Genomic DNA, 19,698 nt, shown 5'->3' with positions numbered 1-19,698 from the left:
CTAAACAACTGCCCAACCAAACAAACATCTTATAGTACATAGTATGTACAAAATATGTATTCCTCTTCAATACGCAACATGCTTCTTGTTGGGTCTCGTCTAACATATAGATAACGCGCCCCCTGTTATTGCCACATTAATATAAAAATAAAAATCTAAAAGACTCTGATACACAAGCTCCAACACATGTATGTATGTATGTATATACATGCATGTATACATATTTGTAAATATATAGTTTTTGAGAGCGAGAGCCAATCATAAAGTCCAGCTGATAGCGACGATAACAGAGAGCGCAATCGTCGGGTCGGCAACGATGAGAGCTCTCAGCCCGAATCAGTGCCCGAATCTTCATTCCATCCCGCCACATTAATTTTGAGTCGTACGATTCCCCCCGATATAGAAGTAGACTCACCGGCTGTTAATATAATAAGCTTCAGCTTCGTTAACATCGCCGGACTACACACGCGCCGAGTTCAAATGGGTGAAGCATTCTAGTCGCCTCCACAACACAAAACAAAAAGAACAACAACAGCTCTATCAATCGTCTTGCGATTGAAAAGTTTCCATAACATCGAACTGATATGTATGGGTGGGAGACGTCACCAATGATGCGATGCTCAATGGTTTTTGTTTTTTGTTGGATTGCGACCCATGTATTTGAAAATAGTTCTAGAGAGGGTTGATCAGGAACATAATAATAACATCTACCCTGCAGGGCCCTGTGAGAATGGTTTAGAAAGTTTTTTCTGGATTAGGCACATGTCTGCTCAGGCAAGAGAGATTTGCTTGAGCTAAAGGCAGAATTTACAGAGTCCAACGTCTAGAAGCACCGTGAATATAATTTCCCACTTATGTGTGTTAGTGGAGCATGGAGAAATGGAATAAACCACTCACCACTTACGACTGATAAAGAACGGCAGACTGGAGTAAATACTGGAATGTCTGCTCCGTGAGCCTCTCTCTCACATCGGCCAGCTTCTTTGGATTCGGCCTAGCTTTGGGGGCTGGTGAGAACAGCTGTGACGCTCCCCCCACCGACAATGGTGGCCGGCATCCAGTGACAACAACACAAACCAAAAATTGGACGTTTGGACAAAGTTCAGAATTTGTTTTTGTGTCTATGGTGAAGAACAAATTTCATTACCGGTTAGGAGCACACGCGCAGGCACAGAGGCAGAGCCGAAGAGAGGCGCCGTGATTGGGAGAGGCAGAGAAGATAAGCAGGCACCAACCCCACAACTTGGTATAATTATTTAAGGTAGAGCCAACTCACTTTGTGGTGGCCTATGCAGTCTGCTTAGGTCCCTCGCAGAGCGGAATATCTATAGACTCTATACCCATCATATTTATACCATGTCGGCAATGTCGAAGCTGCGAGACTGCTGCTTTCAAGTTTTGGCGAGAAGCTCAACCGGCCCGTTGAGTTGGTCGTGCAACTTTGACGTGAGCGGTTCGCCGAGTTCCTGGGAAAGAAAGCAAACAGCACGCCGTTGTAAAGTGCAGTGAACAAATTCGACTTCGCGGTGTTCTACCTACCCAAAAAAAAATAAGAGGAAGAGTGTACAAAACACATATAGGAACCGTGTGCATTTGTGTCCCCAGAGCCTTCGATCGAAAGGCTGTCCCACAGATTTCAATTGTTTTGAGTGCTGAAACGGCGATTTCTTGACCGTCGCACTCCCCTTTGGAGTCCCGTTGGATAACAAGGATAAGCGCAGGGCGCTTTTTGTGCATTTTTTTTGGAAACGTAAGTCAAAGGTCACCGGCCCCAATCGTATTGCCAGACAGACAGACAGACACCTGCCCACGCAGGAGTGCGCCGCCACAAGGATGTGCTTCGATGTGTCGATATGGATTTCACTTTTTGATTGTAATCGATCTCATTTAATTGCATAATTTCTGCTTAATTTTCTTTTTCGCTCGGCCTCGTCCCTTCTCCCTTCCGGCTCTCGCCACCATCTGCTGCAATTTACATCAGAGCCCTCTGCTCTCCCTTCCTCTCTGGCAGACATGTGTTAATTACATTTTATTCTATTCCATACACACACCACACGCACACAGTCCCAATCACTGCGATAGAGACAGATATAGAGAAAGAGTGAGAGAGGGGCACACGCAGCCGCTGGCTGTGTTTTATTTTTGTCCTCTTTTTACTTTCTGCCCAATATTTATGACCTTCTTATGGTTTCGCTATTGAGTCGAAACGTGTTTGACAAACAGACAGACAGACATAGGCAAATGTATAATATAATACATTTATATACACAGACATGCTTCCGTTCGAATGTGCAATTAATAATGGGGATATACTCGTACAGTGAGAGATCTGTGGAGTGGACACCCACAAATCTAATTGGGTTTCATTTGCCTTCCTTGGCAGGGCATCAAGTGTGGACTGAAAGCTGGACCCGGGACCAGTCAATGTCAAAGCTTCTATCAGCTAGTCGACTTGATAAGGTCCAGACAGTTAGCGTAACCAAATATAAAAGCTTTCCAGTGTTACATTATAAAAACCTAAAAGTGCGGCATGGGACTGAGACTAAATGTAATCGATGGGCGGAAGTACTCACTATTCCGGCTGGCTCATCCATTTATGCGCAATTATTGTCACGGCTCCGCCATATTTTGCGGAAAATCAATGCCCGGCCCACATTCAAAACGACTTTGACCTTAGCGGACTGTCGTTCAAGATCGTATGTTCAAACAGCAAAAAAAAAAAAACAAAAATTAGCACGCACGTTTGATGAGTAAAAGTGGGGGGAACAAAAGCAAATCGTTTGAGTGGCAGTGGCCCCTTCTAATATTATTATTATTATTATACAATGCACATACATACATAGTTTGTTGTATTATCATTATATTATTACATAATCGTGTGATGACCGTGCCTGGGCAGGCGAGTAAACACATTCGGGAGCTCGGGTATGGAGTGGTTTGCCATGTCAACAGCGTTTCGTACAATTGCTTGAAATTGGTCTCGCCCAGGGATTGCCGCACCACGCGAGCATTGAAAGGGCACGGCACACACGGCAAACAGAAGCAACAGGATAATTGAAACTGTCTGTATACATTGTCAAAAGTTAAACAGAAAATTTACAGAAACAAGGGAAACAGGAAACGAAATCAATTACAGTGAAAGTGATCCGCCAAAGGAAGCTTTCACTGTACTCTGATTTGTATTTTTTCACGGCAATTTGTTGGGCAAGCTTTTATTTCTGATGATAAAATTCTTTTAAGCTCGAGTATTCAAAGGAATATTTAGGAATCCGGTTTTTTAGCTTCTTAGCTTCTTCAATTGCAGAACAAACAAATTTGAAGCCCAAAGGAATGCATATATATGTATATATTTTATAACGGATCGATATTTAGACTCCTTATCGCACTTCCTTTAAATTATTAAAAAACCAAAGCGAAAGAGCTTCCGATTATACGAGTACCTTCCTCATAGCCTTAACGATAAAAAAAATCCCTGAGATAAGACGAACGATTTACCTTTTGGCTTTATAAGTAAGACTATATAGATATTGAAAGGTTGAAGTGATTGAGCTCTATAAAATTACTGCCTCAATAAGAGATAAGAGCCGATAAGAGAGGAAAGGTACCTGGATACCTGCCCTAACTCGACTTCTATCTCGATCCGTCTTCCATATGTATGTTCGTGCCAGTCGCTAAATATCGCGCTATATCACTGCCACGCAATCCTAGAGAATGTTACACATCGTTATATAAGAAGCATTGCATTGATAAGGAAGCATTTCATACTTGCAAAACACATGAAGCAACATATTTTTTCATTCAAAATTTATTATAGTACAGTAATAATAAAAACGGCAGTCGAGTCGAGTGGCTGTTCCGTTCTACCAAGCACAAGGTGACATTGAGGCTTATCTGGGGATTCGATTTTAGTTTTCCGAATAGTATTTGGAGTGAGTATTTGATTGATAGTTATAGGTGGCCGAAATACTAGAACTGGGTGGAATCTTTTTGGTTGTTAATTATATAATCGTGCATTAGCTCTGTACGAAGGAACGAAATTAGCAAATTATATTGATGTTAACAGACGAAATTAAATTAGAGCTGTCGATCGACATCGGATCACGTCCATCATGACTATTTATAGGGTGCCCCCAGGAGTGCACTCCCACTGGGAATGATAAAATGGATGGCCAGACCTCCGATGTGTTAATAAAGAAGTCTTATCATCCGCTCATTATCTGCACCTGTGTCGCCTCATGTGTAGGCAAACAGTCAATACATGTGTCAACAGTGGTTCTAGATAATCTATGGACCCCTGGTGCTCCCACTCGCCATTCCCCCCATAGTGAGTCTTTTGGAGAGGCATGGGGTTCACGTGCGGGCACAGTCCGCCCCGTGGAGGAAAATATATTTATGTTTGGCCAAATGTAAAGTGGATCTTTATCAGAGCACATAGTGCCTAATCCCATTTCGCTAAAATCACCCGATCACTCGGTCCAGTTCCAAATGCACTTCAAAGTACATATGTATGTATATATATTTTGGCGACCCACACGAGGCCCACTTTCTGTTTGACGCAGACGAGCCCCCATGATATACTTGAAGAATCGGAGCACAAGAGGAAGAGATAGAGAGAAAGAGAGAGAGGTAGACAGACAGAGTACAGACAGGGTCGGCTATTTGAACTTGTTCGGGGCCTGAATCTGAAATGCAAAAAAAAGCGTGTGTTTGCCGTCTGGCCAGCAGCAGCAAAGCCGGTCACTGGCGCACCCCTGTGCCCCCCTTCCCGTCGGTCTACAAAAACCCATATAAATCGTTGATAATGAGCAAAACAAGCTTTTAGCTAAAAGTTAATGGAAAAAGAAAAGCAAAAATAAAAATGTTACGAGGCATGTGCGAACGCACTGGGGATACTCTTTAGATGAACTGCCAGACGTTCCCTTGATTCGTTTTTATTTGGGTTTATTTTTATACTCTATGCTAATTTGTATTCGCCTTATGTGTAAATATATAATACAAATGTTAAACCATTAATGGACTTAAGTGTAAATATCTCGACTGTAATATACCCTGGGATCTTGCTACAGAAGTAGAGGAATTTGATTTCAACTAACAGTATGACTCGTGGGGCACAGCCACTCCCATATACCCTTTAGGTATGAGTGTATATTAAATATTGACACATGTATTAGCACAATATGTCCACTATAGTACGCAATAGAAAATAAATAGGCACTTTCGATGTATCAATTAGGAAAATTCACGGCACATCATAGTTTGGGAGCTGTTCACCCGATTCTACCCAGACAATCGGGTTAACATATTCAAGATTGTCATTCCAGTTGTTAGAACTCGCTTTGGATTTTGCTCACGTGAGTCAATCCACTTTTCGCTGGGGTTTAGTGCGCCGACAGCTCGTTATTTAAATGGAATAATACTTGGAAATCACACAATCGGCGAACTTTGAGCCGAAGATTAGGCTGCAGCTGGAGCTGGAGCTTGAGCAAACATACAAACATTCGTAGATCAGAAGGAATGAGAACAGTTTGAATTGAAACAATTTTAGGCGAGACCTTCCTTCCCCTGTGGCATGTTGTTTGTTCGCGCTTTCGAAAGTAAAGTCGATAACCTTAAGGCATTTGGAAATCGAGCACAACTCGAAATCAGCTTATTAGCAGATAATTGAAGCACCAAATGCAATCTCTCGATCGTAAAATACAACAGACTGCGAGTATTATATGTGAAAAACATTATTCTCCTCTCGCCCCCGCAGCAACGCTCGGATCATCATGTTCATACCAGTGGCCCAGTCCGCCTTCAAAGCGCTGCGCAGTGCGCAGCCGCGCGTGCGCCTCTACTTCGTCAGCAAGAATGCCTACTCGAGTCAGGTGAGTGGAGGGAGGTTCATGGGGGTCGCAGGTCAACATGAATCACCGATATTATGTGTCCCCACCAGGTGGAGTACAAGCCCATTCGATCGGTGCTGGTGGCCAATCGAGGGGAGATTGCCATTCGCGTGTTCCGCGCCTGCACAGAGCTGGGCATCAAGTCGGTGGCCGTGTACTCGGAGCAGGACAAGATGCACATGCATCGCCAGAAGGCGGACGAGTCCTACCTGGTCGGCAAGGGTCTGCCCCCGGTGGAGGCCTACCTCAACATTCCAGAGATCATTCGGGTGTGCAAGGAGAACGACGTGGATGCCGTGCATCCCGGCTACGGCTTCCTCTCCGAGCGCAGCGACTTTGCCCAGGCCGTGATCGATGCTGGCCTTCGGTTCATCGGCCCCTCGCCCAAGGTTGTCCAGAACATGGGCGACAAGGTGGCGGCTCGTGTGGCGGCCATCGAGGCCGGTGTGCCCATTGTGCCCGGCACAGATGGTCCCGTAACCACCAAGGAGGAGGCCCTCGAGTTCTGTAAGATGCACGGACTACCAGTCATCTTCAAGGCGGCATACGGCGGCGGCGGACGCGGCATGCGAGTGGTGCGCAAGATGGAGGAGGTCGAGGAGAGTTTCCAGCGCGCCAGCTCAGAGGCCAAGGCAGCCTTCGGAAACGGCGCCATGTTCATTGAGAAGTTCATCGAGCGTCCGCGTCACATCGAGGTCCAGTTGCTGGGCGACAAGGCAGGTAATGTGGTGCACCTGTACGAGCGAGACTGCTCGGTGCAGCGTCGCCACCAGAAGGTTGTGGAAATCGCTCCGGCTCCGCGCCTACCCATCGAGCTACGTGACAAGATGACAGAAGCTGCCGTGCGGCTGGCCCGTCACGTGGGCTACGAGAACGCAGGCACTGTGGAGTTCCTGTGCGACGAGTCAGGAAACTTCTACTTCATTGAGGTGAACGCCCGCCTTCAGGTGGAGCACACGGTCACAGAGGAGATCACCGGCATCGATCTGGTGCAGTCGCAGATCCGCATTGCCGAGGGCATGACTCTTCCAGAGCTCGGCTACACCCAGGAGAATATTCAGCCCCGCGGCTATGCCATCCAGTGCCGTGTCACAACAGAGGATCCCGCCAACGATTTCCAGCCCAACACGGGACGCCTGGAGGTGTTCCGATCGGGCGAGGGAATGGGCATTCGTCTGGACAGTGCCTCGGCCTATGCCGGCGCCATCATCTCCCCGTACTACGACTCCCTGCTGGTCAAGGTGATCGCGCATGCAGGCGACCTGCAGAGTTCCGCCGCAAAAATGAACCGTGCCTTGCGCGAGTTCCGCATTCGTGGTGTCAAGACGAATATACCCTTCCTTTTGAACGTGCTGGAGAACCAGAAGTTCCTGAACGGCGTCTTGGACACCTACTTCATTGACGAGCATCCGCAGCTCTTCAAGTTCCGACCCACCCAGAATCGTGCCCAGAAATTACTCAACTACTTGGGCGAAGTGCTGGTCAACGGTCCACAGACCCCACTGGCCACCACCCTGAAGCCCGCCGAGGTCAGTCCTCATGTGCCCGCCATTCCACTGGGTAAGTTCTAGCCTGATCTGTCCTAGAAGACCCTTGGGTCCATTGCATGTGCTTTATACGGGTTCACGCTTGCTTTTGTGGCTACCAAAGGGAATCAAAGTCTGAAGGAGGGGCTTCTATGCGATGCATTTAATGCAAAATAAATGCAACATGTACAAGTCCCTCAATTGATCTTCAATTTCAATGAAAGGAAAGTTACTTCGAATTGATTCAATTAAAAGGCATGCACGGTGGATTTTGTTTCTTTTACGTATCCTCTTGTGACAATTTTGTTCGCTTCTCCTACTATATGCTTTAATCGAACTTTATGCTTTTACTCTTTCAAAATACTGCACTGCAATTTTTGTGTTACATCTGTTATTAATCTACCAAATATTGAATCGTACGCAATGCAATCGTAATCGCAATCCAAACAATTGGGGGAAAAAAACAACCAACAAATATCACACACCTCCAATATCTCAACAACAATGATTCAATACGCACAACAAAAAACACGATATGATATGCCCCACACGTCCATAAACGAAACGTTCTCATGATCCTCCTCATACACCAACCCAACCGAAGACTTGTCGCCGGAGGCACTAGAACGTGAAGAGCGTGGCGAGGCCAAAGGTATGTCTATGCTGATGTTACCCTTAAATATACGGAACATCCAAAAACATTCATCATGGCAGTGGGTTTTCATCAGAAAGTATTCAAGCTGTTGGTATTGTTATTCTATCATAGTATCACATTAAATGTTTGGGCTTCACAGCTTTATGTTTTCTTTTTTTTTCGCATCCAGTTAATTGTTTTATTATCGCTTCTGGGATAATATATGTATTCCATTCACAACACATTAAGTAGAAAAGTAATTTCTGAAATATATTAATGAATACCAGTTGCTTTATTTTAAAAGCTTAAATACAAATTTTAATTCGATTTAAATACATTTTTTTGTGGTTCAGCTAAAGATGTAATTTTTATGGAAACATTGTTTGTCTGTTAATTTAATCGCTCATTTCTGTAGCCTTAATCTAAAGCCATCGAAATATTTAAACATATTAATACTCACATCTCGGTGAAGGGAATATGCGACCATATCGTTTTGGAAGTGTGATCCTTTGACTAATGTTTTGAGTCTCTTGCACAGTTACGGAGCCACCTTGCGGTCTACGCGATATTCTGGTACGCCAGGGTCCCGAGGCCTTTGCCAAGGAGGTTCGCTCCCGCAAGAACCTGATGCTGATGGACACCACCTTCCGCGATGCCCACCAATCGCTGCTGGCCACGCGTGTACGCTCGCACGATCTCCTGAAGATCTCGCCCTATGTGGCCCATAAGTTCAACAATCTCTATGCGCTGGAGAACTGGGGTGGCGCCACCTTCGATGTGGCCCTGCGCTTCCTGCACGAGTGCCCCTGGGAGCGTTTGGAGGAGATGCGCAAGCGCATCCCGAACATTCCATTCCAGATGCTGTTGCGCGGAGCCAATGCCGTTGGCTACACCAGCTATCCGGACAACGTGGTTTACAAGTTCTGTGAACTGGCGGTAAGGATCTGAATCCTCCCTCATTCATATGTGCCTAATTCCTCTGTGTCTGTCGCGCAGGTTCAAACCGGCATGGACATCTTCAGAGTGTTCGACTCCCTCAACTATCTGCCCAACTTGATCCTAGGCATGGAGGCGGCCGGCAAGGCTGGCGGCGTGGTCGAGGCAGCCATCTCCTACACCGGCGATGTGAGCGATCCCAAGCGCACCAAGTACGATCTCAAGTACTACACCAATCTGGCCGACGAGCTCGTCAAGGCTGGCACCCATGTGCTCTGCATCAAGGATATGGCGGGTCTTCTGAAGCCCGAGGCAGCTACGTAAGTCGAGGAAACTGCCCGAGACTTGTGTGAACCCACAGCACTTCTGACGTCTTTCCATTGCAGACTGCTCATCACCGCCATTCGTGACAAGCATCCCGATATTCCAATCCACATCCACACCCACGACACCTCCGGAGCTGGAGTGGCGTCTATGCTGGCCTGTGCGCAGGCTGGCGCTGATGTGGTTGATGTGGCCGTTGACTCGATGAGCGGCATGACCTCTCAGCCGAGCATGGGAGCAGTGGTTGCCTCGCTGCAGGGCACGCCTCTGGACACAGGGGTGGATCTGCGCGTTGTGTCGGAGTACTCGGCATACTGGGAACAGACCCGCACCCTGTACGCTCCCTTTGAGTGCACCACGACCATGCGGTCGGGCAATGCCGATGTGTACCTGAACGAGATCCCCGGCGGTCAGTACACTAACCTGCAATTCCAGGCCTTCTCTCTGGGTCTGGGTGACTTCTTCGAGGATGTGAAGAAGGCGTACCGCGAGGCGAATTTGCTATTGGGTGACATTATCAAGGTCACTCCCTCGTCCAAGGTGGTGGGTGACTTGGCCCAGTTTATGGTTCAGAACAACCTCACTGCCGATCAGGTGCTGGAGAAGGCTGAGGAGCTTTCGTTCCCCAAGTCCGTGGTGGAGTTCTTGCAGGGACACATTGGCATCCCCCATGGTGGATTCCCCGAACCTCTGCGCTCCCGCGTTCTCAAGGATATGCCACGAATCGAGGGACGTCCGGGCGCCGCGCTTGAACCTCTGGACTTTGACAAGCTGAAGCAGGATTTGAAGGAATCTCATCCCAATATCACCGACCGCGACGTCATGTCGTCGGCCCTCTATCCCCAGGTGACCAACGAGTACCTGTTCTTCCGCGAGAAGTTCGGACCCGTCGACAAACTGGACACGCGCATCTTCCTCACCGGACCCAAGGTGGGCGAGGAGTTCGAGGTGACGCTGGAGCGCGGCAAGACGTTGAGTCTGAAGGCCATGGCCATGGCCGCCGATCTCAAGCCCAATGGAGATCGCGAGGTCTTCTTCGAGATGAACGGCCAACTGCGCACAGTTCACATTCTCGACAAGGAGGCTGTCAAGGTGAGTGAAGACTCCAATTTACGATGGAAAATTACTAACACTTCCTCTAATTTCTGTGAATTCTCCCTTCAGGAAATCCACGTTCATCCCAAGGCCAACAAGGCGGTCAAGAGCGAGGTGGGAGCCCCCATGCCCGGCACTGTCATTGACATTCGCGTCGCTGTCGGCGATAAGGTGGAGAAGGGTCAACCCCTGGTTGTACTCTCGGCCATGAAGATGGAGATGGTAGTCCAGGCACCACAGGCGGGCGTTGTCAAGAAACTGGAGATCGCAAACGGCATGAAACTCGAGGGCGATGATCTGCTCATGATCATCGAGTAAACACCTCATCCCGCCCAAGCTTTAGGGCTTACAATGTCCATTGTCCATGCTGCCAGCGCACACCTATTGTAACATTAAGTCGAACAGTGATAATCCTAGGGATTCTCGTCAGTTGCCACCAAACCACCTATAGCCCTGACTGTGCATCTACTTTTTATATATGTATCTGTATCTGTAGCTGAGACTAGTTAGGGAGCACAGGTTCTCGCTGTGTGTGTTCTATGTATATTTATGATAGTTCTTGGAACCGTCACGACCGTCATGTTTTATACCCCGCCACACACTTTTAAGTACCGTTAAAATTAAACTTGTACGATTTTTGAATTTAAGATTTGCGAAAACTGTCAAAATTCACCTCCTCCAATACATACGTAAGTGGTTATAAATGTCAATATCTATATTGAAATAAATGTTAAACAAATATGATTTGTTTGGGTCTCGTTCGTGTAAATATTGCTACTGCAACTGGTTGCTTATAATTAATTAAACAGAACTGATTACCAACTAACTTATGGCTACGGTGTTTCAGTATGCAATTTAAAGAACGTCATACGAAATTCTCTAGAATCTAACAACAGATTGCAGAGAAGGAAGAATAGGACTCCGCCTGAATAAAAAGGGTTTATACTACAATTTCCATCTTACTACACGCTCTACATGCACTTTACAATAAATTCCAGAAAAGCCAGCTCCTTGTTCATTTCAGTGATCCTTTTGAAATGCCTCTGTACGTAGGGAGTAAGAACCTCTACCATGTTGCTGTTGTTGTAGAAGCGTGCTTTAGGATCCAGCAGAGCATCTCCAATTAAGTGCTTAAGGATTACATTGCCAGCGTGGGAGTTTCGCGAGTTTGTGGTCCAGGCCTTAACGTGCTGTAGCAGCGCCACGCGCTGGTCCACATTTAGTTGATCCACCAGCTGACGGAGGCCGGCTTCATCACGCTCTCGCACAAAGTGGATTATTATGTCGAAGGTTGTTTTAGGTTTGTTCAAGTTCAGCGCCAGGACAAAGGCCTTATGCAGCTGCTTCTGTGCATGGAGGAGGGAGTGCAGGGTCTGCTCCTGCTCCAGGGTCTCCTGACGCTTATCGAGAGCCTCGTTGCGCGTGGCCTGCGTTACATCGCCAAAGCGTATCAGCTTGGAGTCTGCTCCTCCTGTGTAGAAGAAGCGATTACTTCTACCAGAGACCGCTAAGGCCCAGACACGATCGCTATGCTCATCGAGGGACTGGAGGCTAGTATTGGTCTTGATGTTCCACAGCTTGAGGAGACCATCCGAGGCGGCAGAGATGATAAACTTTCCGTGGTCCAGGAACTCTGCTCTTAGAATTGTACACTCCTGATCAAAGCGTTTAATGCAAGTAAAATTGCTGATCGACCAGAGGCGGAGCGTGCAGTCGGAGGACGACGTGAGCACAACCTGGTCGACTGGAGAGAAGCGCACACTCCACACACCGCGGGTGTGGCCACGTAGCACTCCCAGCAACGAATTGGAGTCTGCCATCCAAAGCTTGGCCGTCTTGTCCTGCGAGGCGGTAGCCAAGATTTTGTTGTTCACTGCATAGGCAACACAATTGACCTCCTTGTCATGGGCCAGCGCTGAATATCGCAGGTTGAATGTGTAAGAGTTGCGCTCCTGCTTATCCCTGGTCAAGTTCCAAACTTTCATGCTCCCGTCTTGGCACACAGAGGCAAAACCTGTTGCTCCATTGTGGGTCATAGCCACACATCCGATTGTTGAGGTATGGCAGTTTGTTTGCTGCGTTAGACCTTCCAATGAGCAGGCCTTCTCATGCTCGAGCTTCCACAGTCGAATGCTACAATCTTTGCCCACAGAAATGAGCAGATTGTGAGAGGCCGCCAAAGCCATGACTGTGTCGGAATGTCCGACAATCAGTTTGCAGTTCATATCGTTCTCCGTATCGTATAGTTTAAAGTGTTTGCTGTTAGTGGCCACAGCCAAGTAGCGGTCGTTGTCTCCCAAGAAGCACATATCCAGAATCTCATCGTTGTAGCCGACCAAGTGCTTAATGGGTTCAATACTGGAGCCATCATAGACGATTATATTCTGTTCTGTGGTGACCAAAGCCAATTGTTTGAGGTCGCTGCAATGTAGCAGACGACTGATTTGAAAGTCCGACTGTGTCAAAAGGTTCTTTATCTTCCAGGATTCGGCATCCACCTGCTGCAGATTTCCTGTTCCGCTGGCCACAATTATCTCCCGGCCCTCGTTTGTGTATACGACTCCCTCCAGCTCATCAAACAGTGGTAGTACTTTCAACTGCTTGCTTTCCACCTGATCTTTTAGCTTCCAAACAATCAAAACCTTATCTCGGCTCACAGTAGCTAGCTCATTGCAGTCTGCTTCGTTGCTCTTGAAGCTCAGGCCGGTCACCTGCGAAAGATGGCCTCGCATTTTGTGTAGCAGCGTCTTCGACTGATAATTCCAGCAGTAAATCGTGTTATCCGAACCCACAGCATAGATCTCACGTCGCAAGACATTGGGATGGAATCGCAGGAGCCAGCATGGACCAGGAAAGTCTTTCAGAGCACACAGGCAGCTGTTGTTGCCGAAATCCCACAGTCTCAATGTTGCATCCGCTCCACCGCTTGTGCATACAAGCCTTCCGCAGGGACTAAACTCGATTTTGATGACTGGCCCCTTGTGTTGGGCCTTCCACAGCTTTACAAGCTTACAGGTGGTCAGTAGCCAAAGGCGCAACAGTCCACTGCGATGGGCAGTTACCAAGTGCTCGTGCGACAGGGCAAAGCAGGTGATCGCATCCTCCTCCACGTCGATGTCTTCCAAGTTGGCCGGCTTTTTGTTCTCTGCAGGCGTCGAGCCAATCCCGAAGCTCTGCAAGATTTGCGAGGTCTTGACGTCGACTTGGTTGACACTGACACCGTTCAGGCAATAGAAGTGCTGGCCATCCGAGCTCCACGCAATGTCGCCGCCGCCATAGAAGTTTGTGTACTGGGCCTCCGCCGCGTAGCTAAACCATACATTTATCGGTTATTTTTGTATACATTTATTCAAATATTCTCTCACCTTTTTTCACAAATATTCGCCAACATGTTTCTCGTTGTTTATAAATAAAACCGCGTGCGCGCTGAATGCTAGGCAAAAGTAGAGCTGGAGACCAAAACATCGCTGAAACATCGATATTTTTTCAATTTTTTGCTTGAGATAAGCCCATTATGGGTATGAAATGAATATAATAAAAATTGTTTGTTAAAAACCGAGTAAAATGATTTCAGAAAGATTATTTTGGTAAAAAAACAACTTTGTAATATTTCTTAAAATTAAAAAAAATGATTTGTAATTATGAACGCTTTTAAAGTTTATCTAATGTAATCTAAAAACATCGATGCCTGCAATGTATACCGATGAAATCGATGTTTCTCCTCTCTAGGCAAAAGGCGTCAAATCATTCTCCAAGTTCCATTAAAACAAATTTTTCGCGAAATAAACATTTACAATTTAAATCACAGCCATGAGTACAATTGGAACTGGTGTAAGTAGAAGATGATAATGTTTGAGACTGGGCGGTTCCTATTTGTACGCATTTGTATTGCAGTATGACTTGTCGGCATCGCAGTTTTCGCCGGACGGTCGCGTTTTCCAAATCGACTATGCTTCCAAAGCCGTGGAGAAAAGTGGCACAGTTATTGGAATTCGTGGCAAGGACTGCGTTATTCTTGCCGTTGAGAAAATAATAACCAGCAAATTATATGAGCCCGATGCCGCGGGACGCATTTTCATTGTTGAGAAGAACATTGGCATGGCCGTGGCTGGGCTGGTGGCCGACGGCAACTATGTGGCTGATATTGCCCGCCAGGAGGCAGCAAATTACCGTCAGCAGTTTGAGCAAGTGATTCCTTTGAAGCACCTGTGCGACCGCGTGTCGGCCTACGTCCATGCCTACACTTTGTACAGCGCAGTCCGCCCCTTTGGACTGTCTATTATCCTGGCCTCGTGGGATGAAAATGATGGACCCCAACTCTACAAAATTGAGCCATCAGGCTCGTACTTTGGGTACTTTGCCTGCGCCAGTGGAAAGGCCAAGCAACAGGCCAAGACTGAGATGGAAAAGTCCCGATTTGTCGATTTGAACACTGAGGAACTAGTTAAAAAGGCTGGTGAAATGTAAGTACTTGTTAGTTTGCTTCAACGTTTAGCTCAATATTGACTGCTCTTGAAATTTCAGAATTTACCGCGTTCATGATGAGCTGAAGGACAAGGAATTCCGTTTCGAAATGGGTATCGTGGGCAGTGAAACCCAGGGTATTTATCAAATCAATCCCGCGGTATTGACTGAGTTAGCCAGAAAAGCCGGAGAAAATGCTAATAAGGAAGATGACAGCGGTGATGAGGCGAATTAATTTTTGTATGGCAGTGAATCTAATTCTGGGCCCAAAAATGTAACATTAATATATTTTATATTCGCCTAATGAATACATATATGTGGGTTAAAACGAGCCTTTTTGTAAAATAGTTTCAGTGTAGTTTAGTTTTTCCTCTTTAGGTAACTCACCTTGCAACCTACTTAGAGATGCGCTTTTTGTATCGATAGGCTGTATCCATTAAAAAGCGATAACGTTACCTATCGTCTGGTTTCTGGCGCGAAATATTATCTCCCATCTCTAATTTTACGACCAACCTGAAAAGATAAACAATCAAATTTAAAACATTATCTCTAATTGCAAAATGACTACACTAATTGAACAGTTGATCGCAAAGATGGGCTTGCGGGAAGAGCCTAATGTGTTGGAGTGAGCTACACTTACAATAAATTTTGAATGAATATTTAAAGAGTCCTTTTCAGGAAAACCACAGAGTTAGTTCGTTTACTGGAGCTGCGGTCGACAAATGTGCCACTGCAAATAAACGAGTATGGGAAAATCGTCCTGTGCGCTGATCTAGCTTCGTGTCTTCTGGGCATTGGGTTTGACAAGGAGCAGGCATTAAAGCTGTCTGGCCTGCGGAAGAGCCATTACCTTAACAACAAACGTATGTTTGAGAAGCTACTGGATCTGAATAAATTGGTCAGCGTAAACGATATATGTGTGCAGCTAAGCCTCAACGAGGTGACTCGCAAAGCCGAGGAGTTGATGAATCTCTTCAAAGGTTTGGTTTCTGCTGAAGACACCGACATTGACACTGCTCACCCACAATACGCCGCTATGGCCGTTTTCCTTGCCTGCCGCCTGCTAAAGAAGAAGGTTTCAAAGCCAAAACTAATGCCCTTCAGCAACCTGCGCCCAACCCAATGGCAACAGCTCGAACAGCAGTGGGAGCAAATGATAACCAAGCATTACAAGGAGAACAAAGTGGTCTCCCCAGGTGATCTGGATGAAAAGCTTAAACCAAGCCAGCAGGAGAATCTCACGAACGGGTCGAAGAAGTCCCTGAAGCCCGAGATCGAAGACTATGAGAAATGGAAATCTAGAATGCTGGCAATGGCTCAAGCAAAGCTGAGAGAAATGGAGGCCTCAAATGACCATCCAGTAGAGGTATAGAGGAAGCAAATGCCTTCATCGATGAGATTATACTTCCTAGTGAACTTGTTGTACCCATTTGAAAACCAGTTGTATCTGTTAGTAAAGTTAGTTTATAATATATTTCTTTCAATTTAGTTTTAATTATAGAAATTATAATTTATAAACAAAATTGTCAACAGTGTTTAGTACACATTTTAAAATTAAGAAATTTTTGAAAGTTTTTGATCTGTTAGTTTATCTGAACTTATTCGACTTGTTTTGACAGTTGATTGCAAACTATGACTAGTCTAGGCATACTTCTTTTTTTTGTTCTCCATGTGTGCAATTATCAATTCGCCAACGTCGATTAGATTACCATTGGTATCGTGTGCTGAAATTAAATGGACTCTTATAATTGAATGTTACATGAAATTACGAATATCGACGCACAATTATAGATGATTGGCTCCACTAAGTTACGTGTCTCAGGCCAAGTTTGCAAAAGATCTTTTAAATGCTTGTAGAACTTCAACCAGATCTCACGTTTCATTTCATGCATTTGCCAGGTTGCCGAAAGATGCGACTGCATCGAATCGAAGAAGGATAACATTGGTGTGGCACCCTCGATAGCAAAGTAATAGATTTTTCCATCGATCTTGCGTTTCAGTTTGTAGACAGCATGTTTATAAGGACGATCGACACCAGCCCGTTTTATGTGTACTGTTTCCAATGGCTAAAGGAAATACAAAAGTATACTATGTGTTGGCCAATTCAAGATATCTGTTCATAATACTTCGACTTTCTCCAGTAAATCGCTTTCGATGATGCCATTTACAAACATTTCGTCTGGAATGAGAATGATCAGTCGGTGCAGTCCAAACGTGATGTTATGTGTTTCCTGCAAGGGGAATATCTCAATAATAGTTTTAAATTAATTTATAAACAGAGTGCATTACTTCATAGACTGCCATGCGGTGTTGAAGGCCTTCGCCCTGTCGTTCGGGCAGCGAAAGGTTCAAATAGCCGTGAAAGTAATTCGATGCCATTCCCGAAGCATAATCGAGTCCATGGGGTTCCCTTATCCAGTGGGAATAAGATAGTGTACTGCCTCCAAGACCGCTGAATAGCAGCCAGTACAGCGGCATTTGGGCCAAGTACATGGCCGTGGGAATTAGCGATTTGTAATTTCCCGTTGCAGAAAATCGAATGAATCCTAGGACAACGAAGCCCAGAAATATGAAGGTGCTGCTTTTATTGTATATAAACGATCGTCTCAGTATAACCCACAGACGATCCTCTGGCAAATAGTGTCGCGAGAACTGAAAATACTCAATTATGCTGAGAGCCAGGCGCCGAATGAGGTCCGCCAGGAATACCACACCGATAATGCGTACGGAAGTGTCTGTATAATTCCAATTGTTCGTTTAGTGCATTAAATGATTTCATTTTACTCACCTAGGTAACCGCCAAACATTTCCAAAGCTCGAAACTTCTTATCTCTCATTACTCGTATCCGCGCAGACCGTTCTTCTGATAGTGCCATGGCTTTTGACCATGGAAATATACCAAAAATATACCATATAATCTTCGTTTTTGAAATTCTGTCGAATATTACTAGCGATATATCGATATATATATATATCTAGAGAGAACCACTAACTATACAGTATATAGATGTGCCAGTTCATACAACGTCACACCACTAACCATACAGTATATAGATGTGCCAGTTCATACAACGAAAGTGTCACACACCGGCTTGCGCTATCCGTACCCCAGAGTGACGTCATCATGAGAGAGAGAGCGCAGAGAGAACATCTTTGCATGTGTTAGTACACACGCAATATGTTTCGACAAAAATATGTGACGGGAATCTGCAAAGCAAAAATTTAGATGCCGGTCGCACCTTGAATACTCTCATGGACAATACCCATACATTTTCTAATTCAATTATAAAGACAACATTAAGACAAGAGTAATTTTAAAAATCCTCATGCAATATATGAATGTAATAATCTTTAATATTTATGTACATAGGATATTTTATATACTGTATGGTTAGTGATTGTGTCTAAAGCAAGGTTTTATGGAATGTCACGTCATTTCTTACTTGTAGCTTGTCAACCAGAGTATGGCATTTGTATAAACTATTTCGTTAATTTAATATGAAGACAAACAAAATAAATAAAATATATATGCAGTGGTTGCATGGATGAAAAATTGTACATTACTTTTTGATTTGCCGACACGGAAACACTCCGTACTTCGTTTTCCATCCCACCATATTCACTTCATTGTCTTACACAACCACCTGCTGAATTCCAGGGACTTCCCCGAATTTTGTATCACTTTATATTTCCGTCAAATCATCTCCCAATTTAATTTAAAACATATGTACATATTCATGCTGTCGGATTTATTTGCGGTGCTGTATGTAGGTACGTGCGAATGTTCAGAGAACAGATAACGTATATAAAAAATGTGTGTACATACATATGTATGAAAGTATAAGTGAAGCCCATTCATTTTGATTTATTTACTTGTTGTTTTTTTTTTAGCTACTAGATCTAGGCGCGTGTAAACAATATAATCACGAGCCCCACCTCTTTTTACATGCCAGAATTTACCGGTACGCGACTTTAGAGCACTGTGCGGCGTCTTCGTAGCGGGTTTTTGAATATATTTTAAAAAGGTTTTGGGTAATTTGAAGAAATATTTCAAGGATTCGATTCTATTCTATATATATATATATATATATGTATATATTCACCTTATAATATTTATATTCTCTATGTCACTTCTAAGAACAAAAGCACCATGCACCTCGGGGGTAAGAACTGAATTAATTCTTTATTCCAGTTTACCTGGTAAGGTAAGCTTGGGGTGTCGTGTGGATCGTGAAAGATGGATCGAGCATCGCTGTTTTTCTGCCGATGTTTACTGATGTTTTCCGATGTTTTTGCTGCTACCGATGTTGAGTGATGGATCGATGTTTTGCAAAACATCGGTAGTTTAATTTCATATCTTTGCGTATTTGTCTTCTGTAAGCAGCAACACAGCAATACCAAAGTAAGTAAACATATTTGACTTAAAATGAATCAAATTTACTATAGATGGTATACATTTGTTTAAATATGAAACTGCGAATGCCGTTAACATCATTCGAAGGCAACCCGTTGTGTGTTTGGGAAGGGTACTGTTCAGTCACAGACATATACCTTATTAATATTATAGAATAGACAGTACAATCTCGTACACAAATACTCATAAATACAATTGTCCATGTCACTTCATGTCAATGAATATGACGACACGAAAATTACATGAGCAACTAAGAATAGACAATTGCACTTGTAAACTCGAACCCACCAAAAAGGGTGAAGCAATAAACTATTTACTCTATTGCCGCCAAGTACCTAAGTAAATGCTCTGAAATGTAACCCCCGCACAGAGTAAATGTACCCTATCTAAAAATACACTCATATGGAGCCTGTGCCTTCC

At 44.9% G+C, this 19,698-nt stretch overlaps 5 protein-coding genes across 7 annotated transcripts; 3 read left to right on the top strand and 2 right to left on the bottom strand.

Moving 5' to 3' along the window:
• Window positions 1-1,442: 1,442 nt before the first annotated feature.
• Window positions 1,443-11,144, top strand: LOC6600943 (pyruvate carboxylase, mitochondrial). Of its 2 annotated transcripts, XM_002025978.2 has the most exons (8): window positions 1,443-1,750; window positions 5,753-5,867; window positions 5,936-7,445; window positions 8,016-8,063; window positions 8,584-8,981; window positions 9,042-9,301; window positions 9,368-10,397; window positions 10,470-11,144. In XM_002025978.2, exons 2-8 carry the CDS (start codon window positions 5,769-5,771, stop codon window positions 10,716-10,718), a joined length of 3,594 nt encoding a protein of 1,197 aa, XP_002026014.1. In that variant the 5' UTR covers window positions 1,443-1,750; window positions 5,753-5,768; the 3' UTR covers window positions 10,719-11,144. The 2 variants fall into 2 exon arrangements, with proteins under 2 accessions (XP_002026014.1, XP_026842278.1); XM_026986477.1 differs by lacking the exon at window positions 8,016-8,063.
• Window positions 11,145-11,173: 29 nt separating this feature from the next.
• Window positions 11,174-13,837, bottom strand: LOC6600944 (transducin beta-like protein 3). The gene is made up of 2 exons (XM_002025979.2): window positions 13,766-13,837; window positions 11,174-13,709 (listed from the first exon to the last, which is right to left on the bottom strand). The coding sequence occupies exons 1-2, from the start codon at window positions 13,789-13,791 to the stop codon at window positions 11,372-11,374; spliced, it is 2,364 nt and encodes a 787-aa protein (XP_002026015.1). The 5' UTR covers window positions 13,792-13,837; the 3' UTR covers window positions 11,174-11,371.
• Window positions 13,838-14,156: 319 nt separating this feature from the next.
• LOC6600945 (proteasome subunit alpha type-3) lies at window positions 14,157-15,195 on the top strand. The gene is made up of 3 exons (XM_002025980.2): window positions 14,157-14,231; window positions 14,295-14,863; window positions 14,925-15,195. Exons 1-3 carry the CDS (start codon window positions 14,211-14,213, stop codon window positions 15,097-15,099), a joined length of 765 nt encoding a protein of 254 aa, XP_002026016.1. The 5' UTR covers window positions 14,157-14,210; the 3' UTR covers window positions 15,100-15,195.
• A 120-nt stretch (window positions 15,196-15,315) lies between these two features.
• On the top strand, window positions 15,316-16,438 carry LOC6600946 (origin recognition complex subunit 6). Its single transcript, XM_002025981.2, has 2 exons — window positions 15,316-15,489; window positions 15,543-16,438. Exons 1-2 carry the CDS (start codon window positions 15,425-15,427, stop codon window positions 16,234-16,236), a joined length of 759 nt encoding a protein of 252 aa, XP_002026017.1. The 5' UTR covers window positions 15,316-15,424; the 3' UTR covers window positions 16,237-16,438.
• On the bottom strand, window positions 16,311-19,092 carry LOC6600947. Of its 2 annotated transcripts, none has more exons than XM_002025982.2 (6): window positions 18,968-19,092; window positions 17,653-17,742; window positions 17,154-17,599; window positions 16,991-17,095; window positions 16,648-16,930; window positions 16,311-16,588 (listed from the first exon to the last, which is right to left on the bottom strand). In XM_002025982.2, the coding sequence occupies exons 2-6, from the start codon at window positions 17,738-17,740 to the stop codon at window positions 16,506-16,508; spliced, it is 1,005 nt and encodes a 334-aa protein (XP_002026018.2). In that variant the 5' UTR covers window positions 17,741-17,742; window positions 18,968-19,092; the 3' UTR covers window positions 16,311-16,505. The 2 variants fall into 2 exon arrangements, with proteins under 2 accessions (XP_002026018.2, XP_026842701.1); XM_026986900.1 differs by lacking the exon at window positions 18,968-19,092 and adding an exon at window positions 17,905-17,911.
• Window positions 19,093-19,698: the final 606 nt, after the last annotated feature.

Source organism: Drosophila persimilis, unplaced genomic scaffold, assembly GCF_003286085.1.
Source record: "Drosophila persimilis strain 14011-0111.01,24,50 unplaced genomic scaffold, DperRS2 tig00000002-arrow-pilon, whole genome shotgun sequence".
In the NCBI taxonomy this organism is placed as follows: Eukaryota; Metazoa; Arthropoda; class Insecta; order Diptera; family Drosophilidae; genus Drosophila; species Drosophila persimilis.
Note: the sequence above shows the minus strand (reverse complement) of the source record. Positions and strands in the feature narration are given on the sequence as shown.